The sequence below is a fragment of the Cebidichthys violaceus genome, unplaced genomic scaffold (assembly GCF_023349555.1).
Source record: "Cebidichthys violaceus isolate CVI_PGR_0920_01 unplaced genomic scaffold, fCebVio1.0.p SCAF_9, whole genome shotgun sequence".
Classification (NCBI taxonomy): domain Eukaryota; kingdom Metazoa; phylum Chordata; class Actinopteri; order Perciformes; family Stichaeidae; genus Cebidichthys; species Cebidichthys violaceus.
The window spans coordinates 11,154,049-11,176,009 of NW_027176975.1; the positions used below are offsets into that span (position 1 = coordinate 11,154,049).

At 41.3% G+C, this 21,961-nt stretch overlaps 1 protein-coding gene across 4 annotated transcripts; it reads right to left on the reverse strand.

Moving 5' to 3' along the window:
- Positions 1 to 6,339: 6,339 nt before the first annotated feature.
- lzts1 (leucine zipper, putative tumor suppressor 1) lies at positions 6,340 to 21,961 on the reverse strand. Of its 4 annotated transcripts, XM_068703180.1 has the most exons (10): positions 14,311 to 14,469; positions 12,528 to 12,874; positions 12,288 to 12,425; positions 10,872 to 11,031; positions 10,600 to 10,767; positions 10,376 to 10,500; positions 10,076 to 10,249; positions 9,303 to 9,434; positions 8,267 to 8,461; positions 6,340 to 7,748 (listed from the first exon to the last, which is right to left on the reverse strand). In XM_068703180.1, the coding sequence occupies exons 2-10, from the start codon at positions 12,756 to 12,758 to the stop codon at positions 7,200 to 7,202; spliced, it is 1,872 nt and encodes a 623-aa protein (XP_068559281.1). In that variant the 5' UTR covers positions 12,759 to 12,874; positions 14,311 to 14,469; the 3' UTR covers positions 6,340 to 7,199. The 4 variants fall into 4 exon arrangements, with proteins under 4 accessions (XP_068559281.1, XP_068559279.1, XP_068559278.1 ...); XM_068703178.1 differs by lacking the exon at positions 14,311 to 14,469 and adding an exon at positions 21,752 to 21,961 and having other exon boundaries at positions 10,376 to 10,767; XM_068703177.1 differs by having other exon boundaries at positions 10,376 to 10,767.

Consider the following 21,961-nt stretch of genomic DNA (forward strand, 5'->3'; position numbering starts at 1 on the left):
AAATACGCAGCCCCAGCGCTACGTTTGACCTACATGTATGGAATTTGGTAGGAATATGTATCACATAAAGTCGGCCATTTCAATTTTTGTGTGAATTTTTCCTTGATTTATAGTTGCTATACTTTAATGAACTCCTCCTTGGGACTTTGTCAGATCCACTTCAAATTTGGTCATTACAATCTAAAGACCTTTGTGATTAAAAGTCACTCAAAGCTTTACGTTTGATGGAATGGCGTAGCCGTGGCGTGGCAGCCATTTTACGTGATTTGCCTTTAAACAACAAGCTGATGTAACTCCACAAAACGCAGCCCCAGCGCTACGTTAGACCTACATGTATGAAATTTTATAGGAATATGTATCACATGAAGACTTAAAAAAAAGTTTCTTCGGACCATGCTCTAAAATTAACAGGAAGTCGGCCATTTTCATTTTTGTGTTAATTATCCCTTGATTTCCCTTGATTTCTAGTCGCTATACTTTAACAAACTCCTAGGGACTTTGTCAGATCCTCTTCAAATTTAGTCAGGATAATCTAAAGACCTTTGGAATTAAACTTTCCTCAAAGCTTTACGTGTTTCGCCATTAAACAACAAGCTGATGTAACTCCACTAGACTTGCCTGTCCCAAACTTACCATGCTTGATAACAGTCATTGCCTGAGGATGTCTACAAGCCAATTTTCACTCAAAGTCATAGCGCCACCTACAGGCAACAGGAAGTCAGCGTTATGTGACAGACGGAATCCGATTTACATGAAATTTACATGATGTGGTCTGCACTTGATGTAGAGCAACATAATGCATGTTTGCACGTGTTCTCTAGCGCCACATAGTGGATACAGGAACTGGTGGAATATTTGCACTACATAATTTCCAGCATCGCAGAGTCCAGCGGGAAAAATACGTTAACCTCCGGGACACGTCTGATGGTCAAAGACATTTGCGGTCTGCTGGCGTCCCAGCAGTACTCCCAAGACGCAGGAAGGTGCGAGGGCCCGTACATCGCTGCTTGCAGCTTTAATTACAATTTGCATTCCTCTAGTCCACTGACTGAAAATGTTTATCGTTGCCATGGCAACAAGTGCAAACTGATGTTAGCCTATATTACGTTAGTTTAATTAAAACGAGTAGCCATACTGTGACAATTCGGCATGTTTTTACGAAACCAATTACAACGACCAACAATCATACCCTTAAGGACCTTAATGCATTGTCACATATTGTCAAATCACAAAAAATAAAGGCTAAAAACTGGCAACTGCCACGGCACCTCTCCCAAACAGTGGTAACTACCAAGGGAAGTTATGGCAGCTGCCACAAAGAGTGCTAACTGCCGCAAAAAGTTGTGACAGCTGCCACAACTTGCCCTGGCAGCTGAGCTTGCAACAGGAAGTGCTAGCTGCCACTGTCATAATTTGAGCCAGCTCCTACTGCAGATTTCACCCCTATTTCTATAGGTAAGAAGAGAGGCCCGAGGCCTGCTGGATAGCCTTTGCAGATTAAAGTAAATGGGGAAGATATTGTTGATTGTCATGGTGTTCAACCCAATCAGATCTTTAGCTTGACATGTTGGGCGTATTCTTTGACATGGTATTCTAGGTAGCCTACAATTACGTCAGCATTAACGTGCAGCTGGCTCAGCATTAACGTGCAGCGTGATTGGTCAGTGGGCTAGCATAACTGTTTTGAAGCTGAAGCAGCAATCAGGAGTTAGTATTAGTAGTAACAGTTCAAGTTGAAAGATATGTAAGAAGTTATGACATTGACATGACATTTTTAGCGTTTTGCTTGGTGTTTTTTTTTTTTTTTTAACCTAGCTTTGTTTTTTTAACACTCAATGGCTGAAGGAGGGAAATGGATTTCTCAAGAAGGACATTTCCAGAAAAGCTTGACATAGTAAAAAGGGTCAGCCAACCCCACAGCTAACAGCCCTGACCCAGCCAGGAAGAGGATTTGTACGAATGGTATTTCTGGCTGACAGCATCTGAGAAGCGTTGCACATGTTATGGCTAAGAATGCGTTTTATTTGCAACTGAGCTCTTGGTGTTTGGAGCTGTTTGGAGCTACGCTAGGCTAACCAAGGCAGCAACACGACACCATAGCACGGCAGGACACTTACAAGCTACGATGCTTTTGAAAACTTTTACTGAGACCCGAGTGTCTCCACAACTCAATGAACACGTTCGGAGGAGGACCTCTGGCTGGAACTGAAGTAAACCAATGTACTGTACAACAGTGGTATTAAACTCTTTGTCAACAAAGAAAGGAGGATATATTTTGTCTTTAAGTAAACAGCATCTGTGGTAAGTGAAGTGCTTTGTTTTTACATCTGCAGTAGCATTACTACTGTGTTAATTTTTCTATGGTGTCATTTTTATGATACGGTTAATATTGTTCCCTCTGATGTGAATAATATTTGAATGGCTCGTGCTCTTCAGTGTACGGTGAAATACTTGTTGTAGCGCTCCAGTGTTGCTGGATTGATTTTGTCATGCTTTGTTGTCCTATACATATATGTGACTATGTGTCATCGCAGGGTTATGTTCGGACATTTTATTCTCTGTTTAGGGTTTTGTTTTCTTTTACAAAGCAATAATTATGGTCTGGAGAAAAGCGGATTGTGTGGTGATTGCTTTAGTCCTATTTGAATCAGTAGGGAACAGCTAAACGCTATAGGGAGAGTTTGTAGCATGTGTGCTGCTGTTGGATTTCTTGCTAAGCTAGTTTAGCGCGCCTCACCAGGGTACAATGTTTTGTTTCCCGGGTGGGCGTGTCAGACAGCATCTTGCCAGTTTGAGCAAAGTACACTGAAAACATTATATTTCTCACAATTTAAGCTTCTACATTTTCCAAACGCACTAGTATTATTGAAACGTATTGTTCAGCCCATGAATATTCAATTAGTGCATGTCTAAACAAAATGAATGGTATCATCTTAATCTTATCAGTGAGGTTGTAATTGCAGACAAAGCATATGGTTGAAAGCTATGGTGAATTTTTAAATCTGCCCTCAACTTCTGAAATGAGCTTGAACTCATTTTCTGTGTTTGTGCTTATTTAATGTTATGGATTCACTCACGGGGCTTTTTATTGCACATTCAAATGTTCCTAGCTAATTTCGCAAGCTGATAGTTGGCAAAGTTTTACAATAAAATAGTTGGATTGTGATGAATGGTAGAATTACTTACAAAGGAAGTTTCTCTCTGTGTGAGAGATAGAGTTAATTAACTAATTTTGAGCAGTTGGGGCTTAAATTGGCATCCGGACAGCCCCCCCATCAGGAGAATTTGACATCCCCATAGAAATGGGAATGCAGCTGGGGGGGCTGGGCAACCAGATGGGTTTCCCAGCCAACCAGCAAGTCTCTAAAGACTGTGGGCCTATTCACACAAAGTACTCCAGCCACCTCCTGTACTTATATCTCTCTCACACACACACACACACACACACACACACACACACACACACACACACACACACACTCGCACTCAAACTGACTCCTATCTACCTCTATTGCCATTTCAACTTGTCGGTAGCAAAGGGTTCAGCAGTGTGCAAGGACCCTTTGGGACTCCCTCCCCAATTACTTTGCTGACTGTGGAGGAGCTTGGGGATTTGCTGAGGCTGTTTGCTGTAGCTTGGTCTGCATGCAGGGCTCCAAATAAGCCAATACAAATATGAAATACATGCCTGAATAACCAGCCCCCTGATATTGTAGAGCAACTAATTGCTTAGGGGTATGGCTGGGATATAGCACACTTGAGTATGTGAGTGTGTAATGAGGGCAAGGTAGAAACTGATACAGTGTTATTGACTCATCTATTATTTACACGTATGGAATATTTATCATAATGTTAGAGGTGAGGGTCGGACCATCAAATGAAGTGCAAACTATATATTTTTCCACAATAGTTCATATTGTGAATTTATTACATTTGTTTGCTGTGAATATTTAAGCAGAGATGGCTATTTTGCATGTTGAACAGGTTTGCAAACGCGCCTCCCCATTACTAATGAATTCAGGCCCTTTTGTGCTTGACTGTCAGCCGATCAGGAGAATCACAGCAGGATATGAGTGCATTATTATCATGTCACTGCAGGGCAGGGCTAAATTATCACCCCATGTCTTCTGACGCCTGCCTAACTGCTTTCCAATTGCACCGAGGCATCTGCTGGACAAAAACTCTGTATGTTCAGCTGAGTCCATACAAAGAGATGTATATCATAACCTTTCCAAAACCCCAAAATGGTTGATTTTGAAAAAGATAAATAAAATTGAAAGCTTGGATTAAATAAAAGTTATAATGTGCCATTCAACTCCCCTTTTCATCTATTCTGCTGGTAAAGCACATTAAAGCACATGACAACATTGCAGCAAGGATCTATGTTTATTGTATACAATCATGTAACCCTCTGTGATGTTTCTTATACGGTTACTTTGAGTAAGGAATCCCTTCATCCAGTCAGCTCTGTTGTTTTCTTTCATGTCAAACCAGCGACTTTGAATTTCTTGTTATCTTTTCTGTGTGGTCCTCCATTCATGTCAGTGACGGAGCCATGCGCACTGACAATGGGCTTTAATTTGATTTCAGTTTTGATTTGGTCCAATCTGCTTAGTAATGACAGAAGATGAGCTGGAAAGAGCTGCTGGATGAGGAAGGAAACACTATAAAGGCAGAAATTAGATGATTAGGCGGGGTAGGAAAACAATCTTCTCATTATTTAAGTCCAAGAGGAATGGAGAATGATAATGAGGGATTGACAAAGAGCGCAGTTGAAGACAGCTTTGAATATATATCAATAGCATTCATATTTATTTATAAATCCAGCATTTGCTTGTGAAGTTGTGCAATAAAAGAGTAGTTTGACAAACCTCATTTTTCAGAATCTAATACCTCTAAATATTTATAGCCGCAGTAATGTCTATTGTGGTGTGGTGTACTCAATCAAAAGTATTCACCCATAAGACTTTCAAGTGCATGCAGTTTTAGCAATCATTAAAAGCCAACGTAATGCAGATTAATATGTCTTGATGTTTGAACACAGATGGATCGGACCGTTGTATTCCTCTGGCAAAAAGAGCCTCTGTGAACAATATTGTTTCCTGGGATTCATGTCAAATTCTTTATTTTGATATTTATTTTGAGTTTTAGAATACAGCAAAGTAAATTAGCAAAAGTGTAAGAACGAGCACTGATGCACAAATGACAGACATTTGCTGATTTTTAAATCACCTGTGTTTGCACCCTAGCATGTTTGTTGGTACTTATTTCCAATTATACCCCTCTGTTTCACTGAGACTTTTCTACCCAAAGATGTACAAGAGTTTCATTTCATAAATTGAATTCCAAGAATGTTTCACCAGTGCCAAAGCTGCACTATCAACCATCCTTTTGCTGTTTCCCTATTTGACCACTTCTCCGCGCTAAGGACCAGAGTAAGGGCTGTAAAACACTTATCAGACTTTTGAGTTTGAGTGCCCCTGGTTACAGCACCCCACCTTATAGTTCCATTTATTCTGTCTGCCTCCAAATCTCTCCTGACCTGATGTGGTAATGTAATGTAATGGTGGGTAGCTGAGCAATCTCAAGCAGCATCATTACAGAGATTGCTACACATTCTTGACCAGCGCAATGTGTGCATCTATTTCTGCCTGATAGTCTATGTGAGCCCCTGAGTATTGAGTGGGTGGAGTAGTTAAACTTTTGCTTCACAAACTACTTTGCCCTTGTGGGAAGTGGAATAGCTCCAAAATAGCAGAGCCAAATGTCCGGGGCTGCTGCTAGGAAGGATTGTTTGTCTCCAAGTGGAACAGTGCCAGCTAACTCTCACAAAGTTAGATGAACAATGTAGGGAGAGAGATAGACAATTTCCGGGAGATTACTCTTTTTTCCTTTGTTTTTCTCTTAAAATATTTGTATTATTGTATTCTGTCTAGCATCGTTTAATCTATTTCTATCTCTCTCTAAACCCACACAGAACACAAAGTGAATCCCAAAATTTGCACTTGCCCTTGGTACCTGTCAGAGGTGTTCTCTGGTATATACTGTATTATGTGCATTTCTGTATCAGGAATGAACAGGTCCAAGGCATAAGGTTTGCTTTAACAAAGTGCTGGTTTCATGCACACTCAGACAATAACACCGTCCATATTCATAGTGTTAGTAGATGGATTAAATTAGATTTTATAGTTAGATTACAACCGTTTGACCTCATCGACACAGCAAGCCTGAATTTATAATGAAATATGTCAATGATATATCTGTTCAGTGGAGTGATGGTTGTTTTATGAGTGGTATTAGGATCTATCATGGCACCTGAATTGACACATGTAATGGCACTGCTTTGCAGAATCAATTTACTGTGAAAATGTTCTCAGGTACAGAAAGTTTGAGTTCATCCAGAGAATGACGAAAACGTACAGATGATATAATAAAATATATCTACTGCAGTATAGTGCATATTGACTTAACTTTTCACTGTTGATTTGAATTGAATGAAAATACATTATTTTAACATGTATTTTGAAGTGCAAAACACTTTTACATTGGTGGAAATAACAAATATTCACATTATAAGACTTGTGAATTGCTTTGAAATGACTCAATTCATGACTGAATGAAAATGGTTTTGAACAGTTTTTCATGCACAAACCCTCTAACAATGGACAGTGTGGGAGAAAACAGTAACATGGATATACAAGGCAAAGTCTATCAAGGTTCAGAACCCCAGACACACAGATGATACATCAGATGATACATCACTGCCATTTGCCATGCTGGAAGGGACAGATGTTAAGCCACTATCATGCTTATCATGTGTTGCCACCAGTGCTTAATCATGAATCAAATAAATCAGCTATCACTGAGCAACTAATAAATGGTGTTTTAACTACTAACGTGTGCATGATTTGAACTAGTGATCCTGTTAAACAACATAGTAAAACAACTTCTCATTTGAACATTAAATAACTTAGTATTTACTTTTAAACAAGTACTAACGGTGTCCTCACAAAAGCTATCTTAAAACTTTTTTGTGACCTGGAAACAAAATACACAAGATTGTGCACACTCTATTAAATAACCCTTATAAAACGCTAAGTAGCAGTGAATAATCTCCTGCAGTTATAATATAAATATCTGTGGTGAAAAAATAGTCAAGTTCCCAGTTCACTTTTACTGAAGGTGTGTGAGTGCTCCCATTAAATCTCTGTTGCAATAACGTCGTCGTACGTTTGTAACCCTGAGCTGTAGCTGATATCCATGCCGAGCTCTGTCCGGCTCTCCAGTTCAGCGGTCAGTTCCTTCAGGATCCTCTCCAGGTCCTGGTTCTTCTTGTGCATCTGCAGGTAGTTGATCTGGAGCTGCTTCTGGTACTTGATGACCCTGTCTTTCTCCTTGTTCCACGTTAGTCTCTCCTGCTCAAAGCTGTTAGCCAGTCTCTCCTGTGTGTCCTTCTCCTCCCTGAGCTGCTGCTTCAGTCTCTCCACTTGTCTCTGGAGTGATTCTGTGGCAATGTGTCCGCTGCTCTCCTCCTCATGGCCCTGGGCGGGGTTGTCGGAGCCTTGGATTAGTCTTTCCAAGGCCTGGGTCTGGGCTTGGGCCTCAAGTTGCAAACTTTGCTTCAGCCTCCGCTCTTTGGCCATGGCAAGATCCTGTTTCATTCCCTGAATGTCTTCCTCCAGTTTGCCTACTTTCTCTCTCAGCAAATCCGCCTCATTCTTCTTGCGCTGAAGTTCATTTTGGCACACCTTAATTAAAATGGAAACTATTCAGATATTGGCAGTAATTAAGCAGACTATGTGACCGTGGCTAAGTGGAAAGCAGGGCCGCCTTTCAATCAGAGGGGCGGCGGTTCGATCCCTGGCTCCTGCTCTACTAGTCTCATGTCAATGTGTCCTTGAGCAAGACACTTAACCCCAAAATTGCTCCCGTAGCTGCGTCTACGGTGTGTAGATAGATACTGAATTATAAGTCGCTTTGGATAAAAGTGTCTGCTAAATGACCGTAATGTAATGTATTTTGCGTGCTGTAACAGGGTCTAATCAAATGATGTGTAAAATAAGCTCACTTATTTAGACTGTGATTATACAAGTCTGCTAAAACATGGGCATTGAAAACAGTCTGAAGGTCACAGTTGAGTGTAGCATTAGCACATAATAGCAGGTATCTCTGTGCTCAGTGCTTTGATCTTATTAGCACTCTGCATCTCGTCCTTATTTGAATGCCATGCTGGAATGAATTGCCATTGAATCATGAACAGACTAACCTCAACCTCTATGGTGCGAGAGCGCAGTTTGTCATCATGGTCTTTATTCTGTCTCTCGAGTATCTCCATCTTTGCTGTGTTCTCCTTCAGTGATGCTCTGAAGCAGACAATCTCGTTGAGCTTGTGGTGGACGTCTGCCTGGCAGTCTCTCAGTTGCTGCTTCAACAATGAGATCTCCCCTGTCTTCTGGCACACCTACATTCATACAGTATGAAGATGAACCAGTCAGAGTAATAATGTGTATGATATACCTCACACTGGCAGTTAAAGGGAAAAAAAATCAACCAATACTCTTATTCTGTTAATTATGTGCAAGGCTTCCTATACTGTATATTTGTACAATCATGGATTTTGTGCACTCCCCATAATGATACCACCTGCAGAATATTTGGTCATTAATGGCATGAAGGACAGTAAGTATCAGTGATGTATATTCCGTTGTAAAATAAAATAATTTTTTTTACGTAATTCCAAAAGCAAGCTAAATATTTAAATAACTGAAACAATCTGCAGGCTGCTCAACCGGCTGTAAACACAAAATTGACATATTATCAGCATACACATAAATGCATTGTTGGCAGAGGTGTTAACAAACAGTTTCCTATTTAGATCCAGCAGACACAGATCAAACAGTTGTTTGTTTGTGACTAAATAGCTGCAAATGGGTTCTGATGAGAGCGCTGATACTGAACCTAAACAGTAAAGTTGCGGGCCATAAAACCAAAACAATGAGCTGAAAGATACTAAAAAGCTCAATTGGGTTGAGGAGAACTGCAGAGTTGGTGATATTTCTCTGTAGGTTCATCCCTTCAAGTGGTCTCTTTCACATTACACACAGTCATTTGAACCATTGGTTATATAAAAAATCTATTAAATGAATTTCTGACTCTTTTATGACAGATTGCTGTTTCTTAGCATAGTGGTGGATTTTTCATCTCGTGATAGAAGAGCATTATGTTCCCACATCTCCTCAGCAGCCTTCAAGGTTGTACCAGATTGTATTCTACCGACTGAAATCACTCGACTCATGACTCACCTCCCATTGAGTTTCCTCCAGTGTTGGTGCGAGCTGTGTGCTCTCTGACGCATAAGTCCTGAGTCTGAGTTCAATAAGATCCTTCTCCCGGGTTAGCTTTGAGACATCATCCTGAAGCCTCTTCTTCTCCGCCTGTACAAGAGTTCATTTCTCATTTCACTCATTAAGGTGTGGAATTTCAATGCTTGTGCTACTGCTTTTTTTCTCAAATGAAATGAAGGTAAATGTAGTCGATTGAAGCAATAAATTCCATTTGATGTGAAAGTGACATAGTTGTATATGCAAGGAAGTATTACAGGCTATTTCAGCATGGATTTCTTGTCTTCAGCAGGGGGCGCACATGCTCTAGATAGCGCTCAAAATAAGAACTTCCTTGTTCTCTTCTCTAGTGTTGCAAACAAGCTACGTTTCCAAAAACGTGTTTTGGCTGACTCGAATATTCAGCCGTAATCATTCAACCCAGAGTATATGGCCGAAGAAATGCAGCGGAGAGAGGCCAATGCTATATCTGCGGCTGCATTAGCCATGCAAGAGGATATGGCAGACGGGAACCCTCCGGGTATCAGAAGCTTGTTCTCAATGCACATGTAGGCTCTGCCGGCATGGCTCCTCAAGCAGGAGAACTCAGCTTCTTCAGTCAATATATTGAGGAATGTATTGCTTCAATTGACTACACTTGCCATTAATAATGATTGGACATCCACATAAAAAGGTGGGGATGAAGATGAACCAGAAATTAGGGGTACAAGAAAGGAAAGAGGATGTGTGCCGACCTGGAGCTGGCTGACCTGCAGCTGGAGTGCTTGCTGGGTTTTTGCGGCCATTTGGGACACTTGCTGTAGCTTTGTGGAGCAGCGCTGCTTCAGCCCCTCCATCTTCTCAGCACAGTACCTTTGCCTTTCCTCAAACAGCTGGCACGTGTCTGCTTCCTTGTCTTCGAAACCCACCTATTGTAAGGTAAAGACATCTCAGTAAAAAAATATCACAATTGTACAGTCTAACTACTGATAAAGAGACACTGATCTTGATTATGAGCACATGCTGTTTTTTTTAGTGAAGTGACAGCTTGATACCTGTAGCTCCTGCAGTTCAGTTTCTCTTTCCAGCAGCCTTTGTTCCAAACGTTCAATCAGTGACTCATCTGTGGTAATGGGGGACCGAATCCCACCTGCAGTTTCACAGAGAGCGCTTGGCTCATCTGCAGAAAGCAGGGAGCCAGCATCCCCATTAGCCTTAGATGCCAACCCTCCGCAGTTTAAACCAGCCCTGTTGCTACAGTCAAGGTTAGTGCTATTACCGTTGACCCATGGAGGGAAATTGGGTTGTACTCCCTTGCTGAGGCTGTTTGCGGGAGCTGAGCTGCCATCACTGTGACTGACAGGGCCCGTGGAAGCACTTAGGCTGCCGCTGGTGCTGTGGGTGGGGAGGCTAGACATAGAGTTACGTCCAGAGTCGGAGAAAGTCCCTAAAAGGAAAAGAGAAGGCATTTTACTTTAGTGTAATCTGTAGTTCAACCTGTAATGATCTAATTTTAAGGCAACAGTTTATCAATATGATATGGATAAAGACCTGAGAAGGTGTCTTGCTTGTGTCTGTTATCGGGGCTCCTTGCTTTCCCCAGAGGACAAAGGATGTCCAGGCTGTTGTGGCCTGTCTCTGTGGAGGATGTACTCCTGGGAATCACGGGCTTGAAGGCAGTGGAACGCACCAATGACTTCTCAGCAGAGGTCTAGAAGAGTGAAATGACACATCGTCAGGGGGTGCTCTTCCCAATTTTTTATTTTATATTCAGTGGCTGCTCTTAGCTTATACTGGGAGTACAGAGAGCCAAAGATGAGTCGCATTCTGAAACTTGAAAATCATAATGACTGGCATTCACAGAGATAAATACTGTCACATAGTGGAAGTCTGTACAAATGAAAGAGATAGATTTTTCTTTTTTATCAAGTCTTTTCATATTAGAAATAGAACCACTGAAGTGTGCAGGATTGCTTCACTACAAGTTGGCAGTATTAAAAGCCAGTAGTTGCAAGTAAAATTCACTAGACTGTCATAAAAGAGAAAACTCATTTCAAAGATGAACTTATACTCCGCATGCCCCATCTGTGCTGTCCAAGAATGTCACAAGCAGTACCATACCTCCCCTCCTCTCCTCCTCTCTGCATCCCACATCTCTCCCCCATGTGCTGTCTGAGCGAAGATGAATAGCCCTTCTCTATGATATTAATAATATGAGCTACTGCTGAAGTGTAAGAGGTAAAGCTTGTGAGCTCAGCATTCCTTCTCACTGACTTCATGACTGGGATGCCTTTCCTCTTTTTTTCTCTCTTTCTATCCCTCAAACTCTCGTTGGCCCCCGATCTCTCTCTCTCTCTCTCTCTCTCTCTCTCTCTCTCTCTCTCTCTCTCTCTCTCTCTCTCTCTCTTTTCTCTCTTATTCTCTGCTCTATCTCTTATAAAGCTGCTTCCTATTCCTCTCCTTTCTCAGCCTCCTGCCCCCGAGGAATAAAGACCTATTGAAGGAGACTCCATTTGCCTATGTATTCTTGGCACAGAAATGACTTCACTGAGAAGATCAAGGCATTCTTAGGTCATTAATCTGGGAGGGGGTGATTAATAAGCTGGGAAGGTTCAACACAGGTTGTGAGGAATGGTTGCTACCAATTAAACTACCTGCGGTGCATGTTTTATCCTCAACTTCGCTGAGAGATTTTCAAAGTCTTTTGCAGTTCTGCCGCATGACTTCTAAATGGTTGTAAGAATAACCATAACTGTTCCAGTCAAGGAAAGCACAGCAAAGCTACATTTGATGAGGCAATGAAAATGGACATGAAATCATAATCTCAGTTAATATCTGATATATCTATTAAGTATTGATTTTGTACAGTATTAACTGTACAAAATCTTCTCAAATAACACGTGACAGGAAAGCAAATTTCCCCAAAACGCTGTACACGAGAGAGGAAACAATGGACATTTTGCTCACCCTGTCAGTCATTTTTCCTGGCATGAGCAGCAGTTTGGGTTGCAGTCGCCCATCTGATTCCCCATCTCTGTTCTTTCCACCTGCATTATCTTCCATCGATGCCCCTCTATGGTATACTGACCTCGGTTTATGGCTCACCTTATAGGGAACAGGATAAACATGTTATGATTTGTAACTGCATATGCAATATATTTCTTACGAACTAAGATGATAGTTTTAATGTCATCGGATGGCACATACTTTGATGTAAAAAAAATCTTCACTTCGACCTGTCCGGGAGTGCGACAGGCCTTTAGAGGGCTGAGTGGTGGACGAGGAGCTCTGAGTGAAGCCACACTTCAGTAGCTCGTCAAGGCTGCAACCTCCACTCTTTCTATGAGGACTTATTCCCTTTTTTAACCTATGTTCAGATGCCTTGCAGTGTTTACTGTTAAGACTGTTGCTGTTGACGAGGCTGCTGACACTGCCCATGGTCCTGCAGGCATAGGTGAGGGGAGGGTGTGGCTGAAGTCCAGGAGGTCAAGTTACACAGAAGTGAAGGGAAGAACCAGCTCATGACCCCAGAAAAGAACTGTCAATGGCTCCATCTACTAGGCAAGAAAGGGAAAATACACATTAAACATAGAGAATATTAGCTGTTGATCCTTAAACAGAAGATTTTTTTCATGAAAGGGCAAAATCATGTCATAGTTTCATCTCATGCTGTTTTAGTGTTATATTGTTTCCCGCTCAGTCCAAATATGCAATGTTGAAGCAGGTGTGTACACATTTGCAAAACAAACAAAGTGAAAAAAAAGTCCATCTTGGCACTCTGCCTGGCTTTGTGTGTCTAGATTTATGGCTGGGCCGTTGAATTTAACAAAAAAACCTTTGGGTGCCCTTCCTCTAAACAAACTGGCAATTGGCTACTTACAGACTACTCAACACTTGGCTGGTGCTGCCTTCTGAATAACACTATACAAACATTTTGGATTTGCTATTTTACTTGAACACAGTATGACCACACATACATATTGACTTTTATTAATGTGATTGGCTCAAATTATGAAATAACAATTATATTAAGAACACAACTCGACTGGACATATGTTGTTAACATTCTCACTTATAATACAAGGCCATTTATCCACAGAGGTACTAGTGATGCTCTCTCTTTGCTGCCCCCCCCCCCCTCCCCCTTTTAAAGACAACCGGACTCCAGATGCTGCTAGTCATGATCTCCAACCCACAGGGGAAAAGTAGTGACTTTGTAGCAAAGGGCTCCATACTGGCTGATCAGGCCTGTGGGCTCCTCTAACCACCTGGTCCTCAGCCTTTAAGCATGTTATAATGTCCACACCAACAAAGCATGGAACTAATGGCCAGCCGTAAGTCACATATTAGTGTACATTGCATTTGGCTTGAGGCTTATTCATGATCATTTGTTGCACGGTGGTGTTTGTAAGGATATGCATTGCTGTCAGTGTTTGTCGGTGAGGTGTTTGATGGGAGAGCTGATCAAGGCTGTCACTTATCATCGCCCAGAAAACAATGATAAGCGAGATGAAACATGTACAAAATAGATGTTCCATCATGAGGAGAATAATAAGAGCATCAGAGAAAGACAGCAAGTGAGACAAAGTGGGAAAGTTTGAGTGGTTTCTACAGCAGAATAAGACAGCGACAGTGAAAGTGAATACAGGAAAGTAAAGACAACCCTAATTGCATGAGTCATGAAAGAAGCGCATAGCCAGTCTTCCAGCACAGCTTCACTTTTCCTTTTTCATTGTTTCATTCAGGATGAATTCAAAATATATTCTAGAAAGTAAACAACCACTGAAAATACTGAGTAATGGTATTGTTAATGTTAAATGAGTACCTACAAAGCAGTCCCCCAGTCAGTACCAGTGATGTAAATGTCTATTCTACTATGCCTGGATGTCTGCCACTAAATCTAAACTCCAGTGAAGGCACTATCACTCTCAGATATTAGCATCCACCACTGACATGGGACTGAAGTAATGAAACAATAGATTGTACTTACTGCCAGGTCAATCTAAGCTTCCATCTCTAGCAAGGCCCCTGCAGAGTCATCTATCCAGTCCTGGAGAAATTGAACAGGCATGCAGACACATGTGTATGTCTGTGCGTGTGTGCCCTTGAATGAACCAGCAGCAAATGCAAACCTCACACTATCACCACGGCCAGGAGGGTCTGTTAACTGTTCTGTGGAGGGGGTGGGTCTTTCTAGACGGCCCGTACCCAGCTTTGCATTATAACTGACATGTAAATTCAACTGTGTGTGTGTGGGTGTGTTTTGGGACCTCCTGCTCCCCCCGGGGGAGCCAGTGTACAACATGTGCTCCCATAGAACTGGCGTGTGCCGCTCAAGTGATTAACTCCCAGCCTTCACAAAAGATCTTTTACACCCCCCGTGTACCCCCCTCTTCTCCCCACTATCAGCCACAGACACCCTCCGTTTGTGCATCAACTTACTGTGTAATAACCATTCATCCTCGCCCCCTCCTTCCCTCCCTCCTTCCATCAGTCCCTCCCTCCATCCAGCCGTCCCACTCGGTGCCCTGCACCCTCCCTGAACAAACAACACTTCATGTGAAGGAGAAAAAAGGCGCTTGCCCTCTCTTTTTTGCTCTTTGTCTGTTGAAGTGTGCCGCTTTTTGTGTGGACTCTTGTGTGCCAGTTGATGTATTCTCCCTAAACAGCCCAGGACCATATTTGAGTGTTAAATAAATGACTAGTCCTCACAATGAGAAGGCAGGAGAGCTTCGGTTTTATAGTGATTTACCACCATCCTGCCTTTTTGCTGTTTGTTCAGACATACACTCACAGACTCTCTCACACACACACTTTTACACATCTACACAAACAACACACACTTTCACACAGTCTCATTGCTGGCGCACAAGTCTCTCTAAGGCAGTAGAGCGTTCCTCAACCCACAGAGTACATGACAAAACACCTTGTGGATGAAATACAATCGCACATCATGACAGGAAAATATACAAGGTACTGTGTTCCAAATGAACAAACAACAACAGAAGAGATATGGCCTCTAAGCTCTGCTGCTGACAAAACAGGTGTAAATCTTAGACCCCATTTTAGTCACAAGTAAAGGTATACTTTCTCGGAATGTGAAGAAAACAGACAGCTTTACCATGCATCTACGGATTGAACAGTACTGATTCATTGATGTCGCACAAAAATCAATAAAGAAATCTGTTTGTTAGAATAAAAGTAATGGGAAGCAGCAGGACCCTATGCTGTGGGATCATTTAACATGTGCAGACAGCATTGCACCAAAGTTTACATCATATTACATCATACTGACTGAAAGTTTTTACCATGAAGTGTTTTCACAAAGTCTTCTGACCCACAGTATACATTATCTTCTTCAGCAGCAGAGCTCACTCATCCTTTCAGCTGACTACCATTGTTCTTCAATTGGTCCAATTCAGCCCCACACGCCTATTTGACTGAACAATGATCCTGGCATTTCACTTTTATGTTCCCACTCCCTTGCTTGAGAGAATCTGTCAGTTTCACTTCTATTTGATGCAAATATTGAAGTGATTTGAAAGTCTTTTCATTGCTCCATCATTGCAAATTTTAATGAGCAGTACGAATGGTCTGACCACGCGGCTTTTGAGTAGACAGAGTGATTTAAGACCTTTGGTGAGATGGGAACGCTGGTGTGTGGATGCATGCATACATCTAATCATATATCTGATTGGCTGCATCTTTTTTTTTTTTCTGTGTGTGAACAATAGAGTGTGTGCGCTTGTTTGTCGCATGTCTGTGTGTAAGCAGTGGGTGGTGTGTGTGTGTATGAGCGGGGGGTGTCGTCCTAGCTTTCGAGCCCCAGCTGACCTGCCTGACACAAAGCCCTGTCCCGCGCAGAACCAGCTGACAATACACCCCAGCCCCCTTCCACACACATGCACACACAGTCACACATAATAACACTCTCTGAGGGCATAGCCAATCCATTTCCACAGCCAGTGGAAGGCAGCAGTGTGCTATTAAGGTCCAGGATTTATACCTGTCTGACAATGACCATGAAACTCTCCTCTGTTCTCACTGTACCTCTACACTGCCACGGTGCCAGATGGCATCGCTTTAATTCTCACTGTCTTTATGGTAATTTTGAACAGATGCATGTGAAATCTATCTAGTTCAGTGTGTCTGTTTTTTTAGGTCAGTCTCAGACAGCTTATGGTTCTTTGTTCATCTGTGCCGTCTTAAGCGCACATAGAATTTCATACACAGTGTATTTATTATTACGTTTTATGGGGTTTAATTATTGTCATTTTAACATAACGTTGGAGGACGAGTGAGGAAAGCTTGTCAATGGTCAAAAGGCATCCTGACTTTTAGTCCAAAATCATTTTCCATAATGGAACTCAATAGCATTGTTTTTTTAAACCCTCCATGCACAGTAAATGCCCATGTCTTTTTAACTCCATGAGAACAGGATTTATGTCAGAAATGTAAAAAAGTCTCAAAGCCCAAATTGACCTCGATGACATCACCAGGGTTATTTTTCTCCTGACTTGTGTGCTGCCTCCAGAGCCACAGGATGTGCCAAATATTATTCTCTATGATGTGCAAGTTGTCCTCTAACATTACCTCCCATTCATTTTCCCAATAAGGCAAAAATAAATGCCTTATTCTATCTTCCTTTTAATTTTGAAACTGTTTGTCATGTTTACAGGCAGCCAATACCTTTGACTGATATAACTACAGCAGGGACGTGCGGTCAGGGGAGGCAAGGTGAGGCAGAGCCTCACCTGTCATCATGACAAGTAAAAAACAATAATGCTAAAATAAATTAAATATTAATATTTATCTACTGATCTGTGCTATAAATGTAATTTCTGAATGATTCCAATCATTCCAAGCATTTTTATAATCAACATCGCTGAATTAGCGCATGTCCTGTTCAGAGGAGACACGTGAGGTGAGGCAGCGACGAGCTGTGCCTCACTAACTGGGTTGAGCGCGTGTCTTTTGCTTTCTCATTGTTTGTCACCACTGTAATATTTGTAGACACTTTTATTATATGTCCTTTCTTATCATAGAATAGGTAATGTATTTCACATATGTGTAGAACATATTTAGTCTTGCTGATCTGACATTAAACCGCAGTGAAAAAGCACTGAGGAGGTAAACACTACCTCTGCCTCAAAGAAGAGGGTGTGCATGTCACTGAACTACAGCATCTTGTAGACTTAAAACTAACTTTAGGCAGCTAATCCATCATGGTCATTTTTGTCAAATGGTGGTTATCATTGTGAGATAATGGAGATGGAATCACATTTTGTTTTGTATGTTCAAGTGCTGGCAGTTATGTCTGACAATGGAGATTTTCGGCAGAAGTTTACTACTGAAGTACAAAAGATACCAAATTGATATTTCCACAACATCCCTGTTGGCCCATCAACATGTGGGCCAACATAAGCAATAAGTCATTTCAGACTGTGATTTTACAAGCAATGGTTGTTAGTAAATCAATGGTATAGTCTCTCCAAATGAATTGTAGTTCAAACTTAAAAGATAAAGTAAAATAGCATGCAAATATTTTCCTATATGCATGCTCTAAATTCTGTTTAAGAACATTTACCAAAGTGCCAGGAATACAATTAAACACGTTAACTAAAATTTTGATTAAAAACATTCTGGATTGCACCTTTAACTTTGGAGGAGACATCAAAATCAATCCTTATTATGCTGTTTGATCCTCTAAATGTATACGCTGAACATATTGCTCCCAGTGTGATGGAATATATTAGATAACTGGAATTGATTTGTGGTTCACACAAAATAACTGATGATTCACATGTAATGAAGCAGGCATCTCCCATTATTCTATGCATGACACGGTGGAAATTAAACTCACAAATTAAAGCAAGGGGGGAATAATAGTCTGATTGATTGGTTGAATTATAGAGAAGTAATACTTTTTTCTGTCATTCTCTGTGGCCCGTCAAGGCCCCAGTCACACACAACACACACACACACAACACACACACACACACACACACACACACACACACACACACACACACACACACACACTTGCCCATCTTGTGTCTTACTCATTGTGACTGAGTTGTGGGAATGAGTAATGTGGCCTCCAGCAGAACATCAACTGGGAATGAAGTGTTGGGTACAGACAGCCATCTATCTTTCACTTTCACTGCTAACACATCTATCTACTGACCATGCACGCACACACACACACACACACACACACACACACACACACACACACACACACACACACATGCACAATGGCATCCAATAGCAGCTAATTGGGTAATCCCTTTAGTGCATTGTAAAGGAGATTGAGCATGAATAGGGCTTCAATGTTGAAGAGCAGAATAGCAGACACTCATTACCGCCTCAGATGAAGGAGATGGAATACCAGGCACGGAGAAAGAGAGAGAGAGAGACAGACATGGAAAGACTGAGTGTGTGTGTGAGAGAGAGAGATTCTGTGGAGCTAACATTGCATTATACAATGATGACTGTTTTTTATTGTCCTGTAAACAGTAAACAATATCTCCTCTGTTTGAGGGGTTTGGATCCAGAGAAAGGCATGTTTACTTGAATTTTGCAAGTAAAACATGTATTGCTCATTAATTCGATCTTGGTGTCTCCTATTGGCAGCCGTGTGGCCTCATCTTAGACCAAAGGCCAGCTTTTAGTGAAGGACCCCCTGTTAAAATTAGATTGCATGCAGATACTATTATGTTCATCCAAATGAGACATTAGGTCAACCAAACAATCAACCTCCTTATGTTTTAATAGATAAGGAGTTTGTGTGGACTACTCACTGGGTTTGTATGGCTGGCCAACTGCTGCTCCTGTAGTACAGGCATTTGCATAACCTTGGCAGCTGGAGTATAGAGGAAAATGTATTTTTAATGGAGTCTAAATGGGAGACTTTAGTGCTGCAACGAGGATGGGAATTGATGCTCATGAATTTAAGGAGCCTTAAAATTAAATATATGAAATGTCCTTTTATATTTCTTTATTGAGCTGCATCCATCCATCCAAGATTGATTATTGCATAACAATATGTCTTTGCACTTTTCTGTAATGCTTCAAACTTATCTAGTGCCCTGGAATGAGTCCAAAAATTGTTTTAAAGAGTTGTATGTGTCTTTAGTTAGATACGGCAGATCGCCGGCCAGCTTCATAGTCATGAAATATTTACATCTAAGGCTTTTATCCCGCTCTAAAAACAGCAAGTAAAAATGGATTGTTACAAATGGAAGTATTTTTAGACATTTTGAATTATTGCCCATCCATTACCCGCCACTTGTTTTGAACAGGCTGTGTCTTTTATGACCACCTCATCAATACACAATTTTAACTTGATTGATTGCCATAAAAGCTTTAATTGTTGTAGTGTCAGATTATCATATGTACAATAATTGAGTTTTCACTGAGGAAGGCACACACAAAATTATTCAATTAGAATGTTTTGTCCTGGTTTTGTAGTGTTATGTTGATCATTAAATTGTTGGTTCCAAAAGACAAATTAGAGATAACTGGGTTTTTTTTAACTTCGTAGCATAAGAGAAGTTTTACATAAACTCACCTAACCTCTGCATTTCTCACATAGTCACATTTAGTCACCGCACCATTTCTTAAAACTTTGTCTCATATATTTGTGTTTGATACGGTATCACAGTGGAATGACATGCATAGGTAGGTGGAAAAGAATGAGGCCTTTCCTGGCAATGGGGCCCATTGACCCTGCAAGCTGAAGACTTGGTGATAAGGTTGTCATTCTGGAGCATAACCATCCTCCTAATCTGCTGTGGCTTTGTGTGTGTGTGTGTGTGTGTGTGTGTGTGTGTCTGTGTGTGTGTGTGTGGCTGCTGTAATGTGGGAGTAAGAGGAGACATAATGAGCTCACTTTCAGGGGTCTATAATAATGTGAACACAGCTGGAAATATCTGCTGCATGCGATACTTGCTCTCAGCTCCAAAATAAAAGCCCCCTGACCTTGAAATGCTAAATTAATCATTGTAGGGAAACTCGGCATGCTTCTTTCAATAGTTTGACGTGTCATAACTCACAAAAGTCACGTCTGCTACTCACCTACTGTGCACAGTTGCTCAGCTGATTCACATACCATCAGAATATAATTATCTTTTAAGGAAGTTTATATGAATCATGGCTGAAAAGTTTCAAACTCTGCAACATCATCCTGAGCTGAGACTCACAAAGATGTTGGGATGCTGCACTTCTCAGAGCCCTCACTCATGAAAGGATGCTGCATTTGGGTATCTGGGACAGTTATTTTAAGAAGCGTCTACTTTAGCAGGTCATGACAGCTCCAAAGGTTTGTCACACGCTACAGATATGGAACTGAGCTGCATCAATTCCCACAATACAATTGCAAATGTAAAATATATAAAAATGACCTGTGGAGTCAAGATATTTACATCAGCAAAGGGAATTCTGTAAGGAAAACAAATAACTCAGCTGTTCTTTGCTGTGACAATACAAGAGACCTGTCTTTGCTTCTTTCATCCTCCACCCCCTCCTTTATGATTCTGTCTCTCCTCTGTGTTTTTCTCTGTACAATAAGTTACAGTGCAGAGCAAAGCTGAACATGCCTGAGCAGGTGCCCTATACTTACCCATTCCCTTTGACACCAGCACAATGTACAGTAAACCATGTTCCCCACAGGTCTCAACACATACACTACTGTACGCAGGTGTGAGTCTTCTAAAACTGGGTAAATTATTCCCCACACATATCTTTTCCTTGTGTTGCTATTAATTATAATGCAAAAATCATAGGAATATTCAAGAGCTTCTGGGCCAATTACTATGGCGGGACATATGGACACACTTAATTCACGCTTAAAACACATATAACAATCATCTCTTTGTCTGATGCCATTTATTTTTTCTAAATTGCTGTGTACAGTGCACCATTTCAATAAAGCCCCATGCTGCACCCTATTATTTCACCAAGTCAAAAACAATGGTGTGTCCAGTGATGGCTGTGCTGAAAGTAAAGAACATGATTGGCAGTTTTCTACAAAGAAACTGTTGAGAGCAGACATTTCATTCAGAGATGGTTTTTACTTTGAGCCTGCAAATTAAAAGTAGCAACAGACTGGGGACTGCCTCCATGTCGAGAAACTTTGGTTCAGTCAGAATGTTAAACTAAGTAAACAACTGACATTACTCAGTGTGGTTCTAAAATGGACCATGTCTACATTTAGTTCCTTACTTAATACAAACACATCTAAAACACTTTTATGTAAGCCACATCAAGACAAATCACACACACACTCAAATCTGTGGGACCTGTTAGTGACACTCAGGCTCACTTCTGTTTGAAGTTGCAAAGCTGTGAGTCTGCACCGCCAATAATCTCCTGTCACATCACGTCAAACAGCCACAACCTTCCCTCAAGTCCAGCTGAAGGTGACTTACCTCCATCATAGTCTGTCTGCCCCCACAGTCACTGCTGCTGCTGCTGCTCTGTTTCTCAAAGCTGTGTGTTCACAGTGGACAAACCACTGGATAGTTATCGCTGCTGGTGTGGAGAGGAGGAGATGTCTGCCATTGTTGCTGATCTTTCTAGGTCCAACTCTCACCCCTCATCAACACCTGGTGTGGTGCAATCAGTCCGTCCCATCTCCC

Coding starts and splice junctions, on each gene's coding strand:
- lzts1 (XM_068703178.1), bottom strand. CDS start 12,758: ATGGGCAGTGTCAGCAGCCTCGTCAACAGCAACAGTCTTAACAGTAAA. Junction 10,768..10,871: donor CAAGCAAGACACCTTCTCAG/GTCTTTATCCAT, acceptor TTTTCCTTTTAG/GGACTTTCTCCGACTCTGGA. Junction 9,435..10,075: donor TGCAGGTCAGCCAGCTCCAG/GTCGGCACACAT, acceptor ACTCTTGTACAG/GCGGAGAAGAAGAGGCTTCA.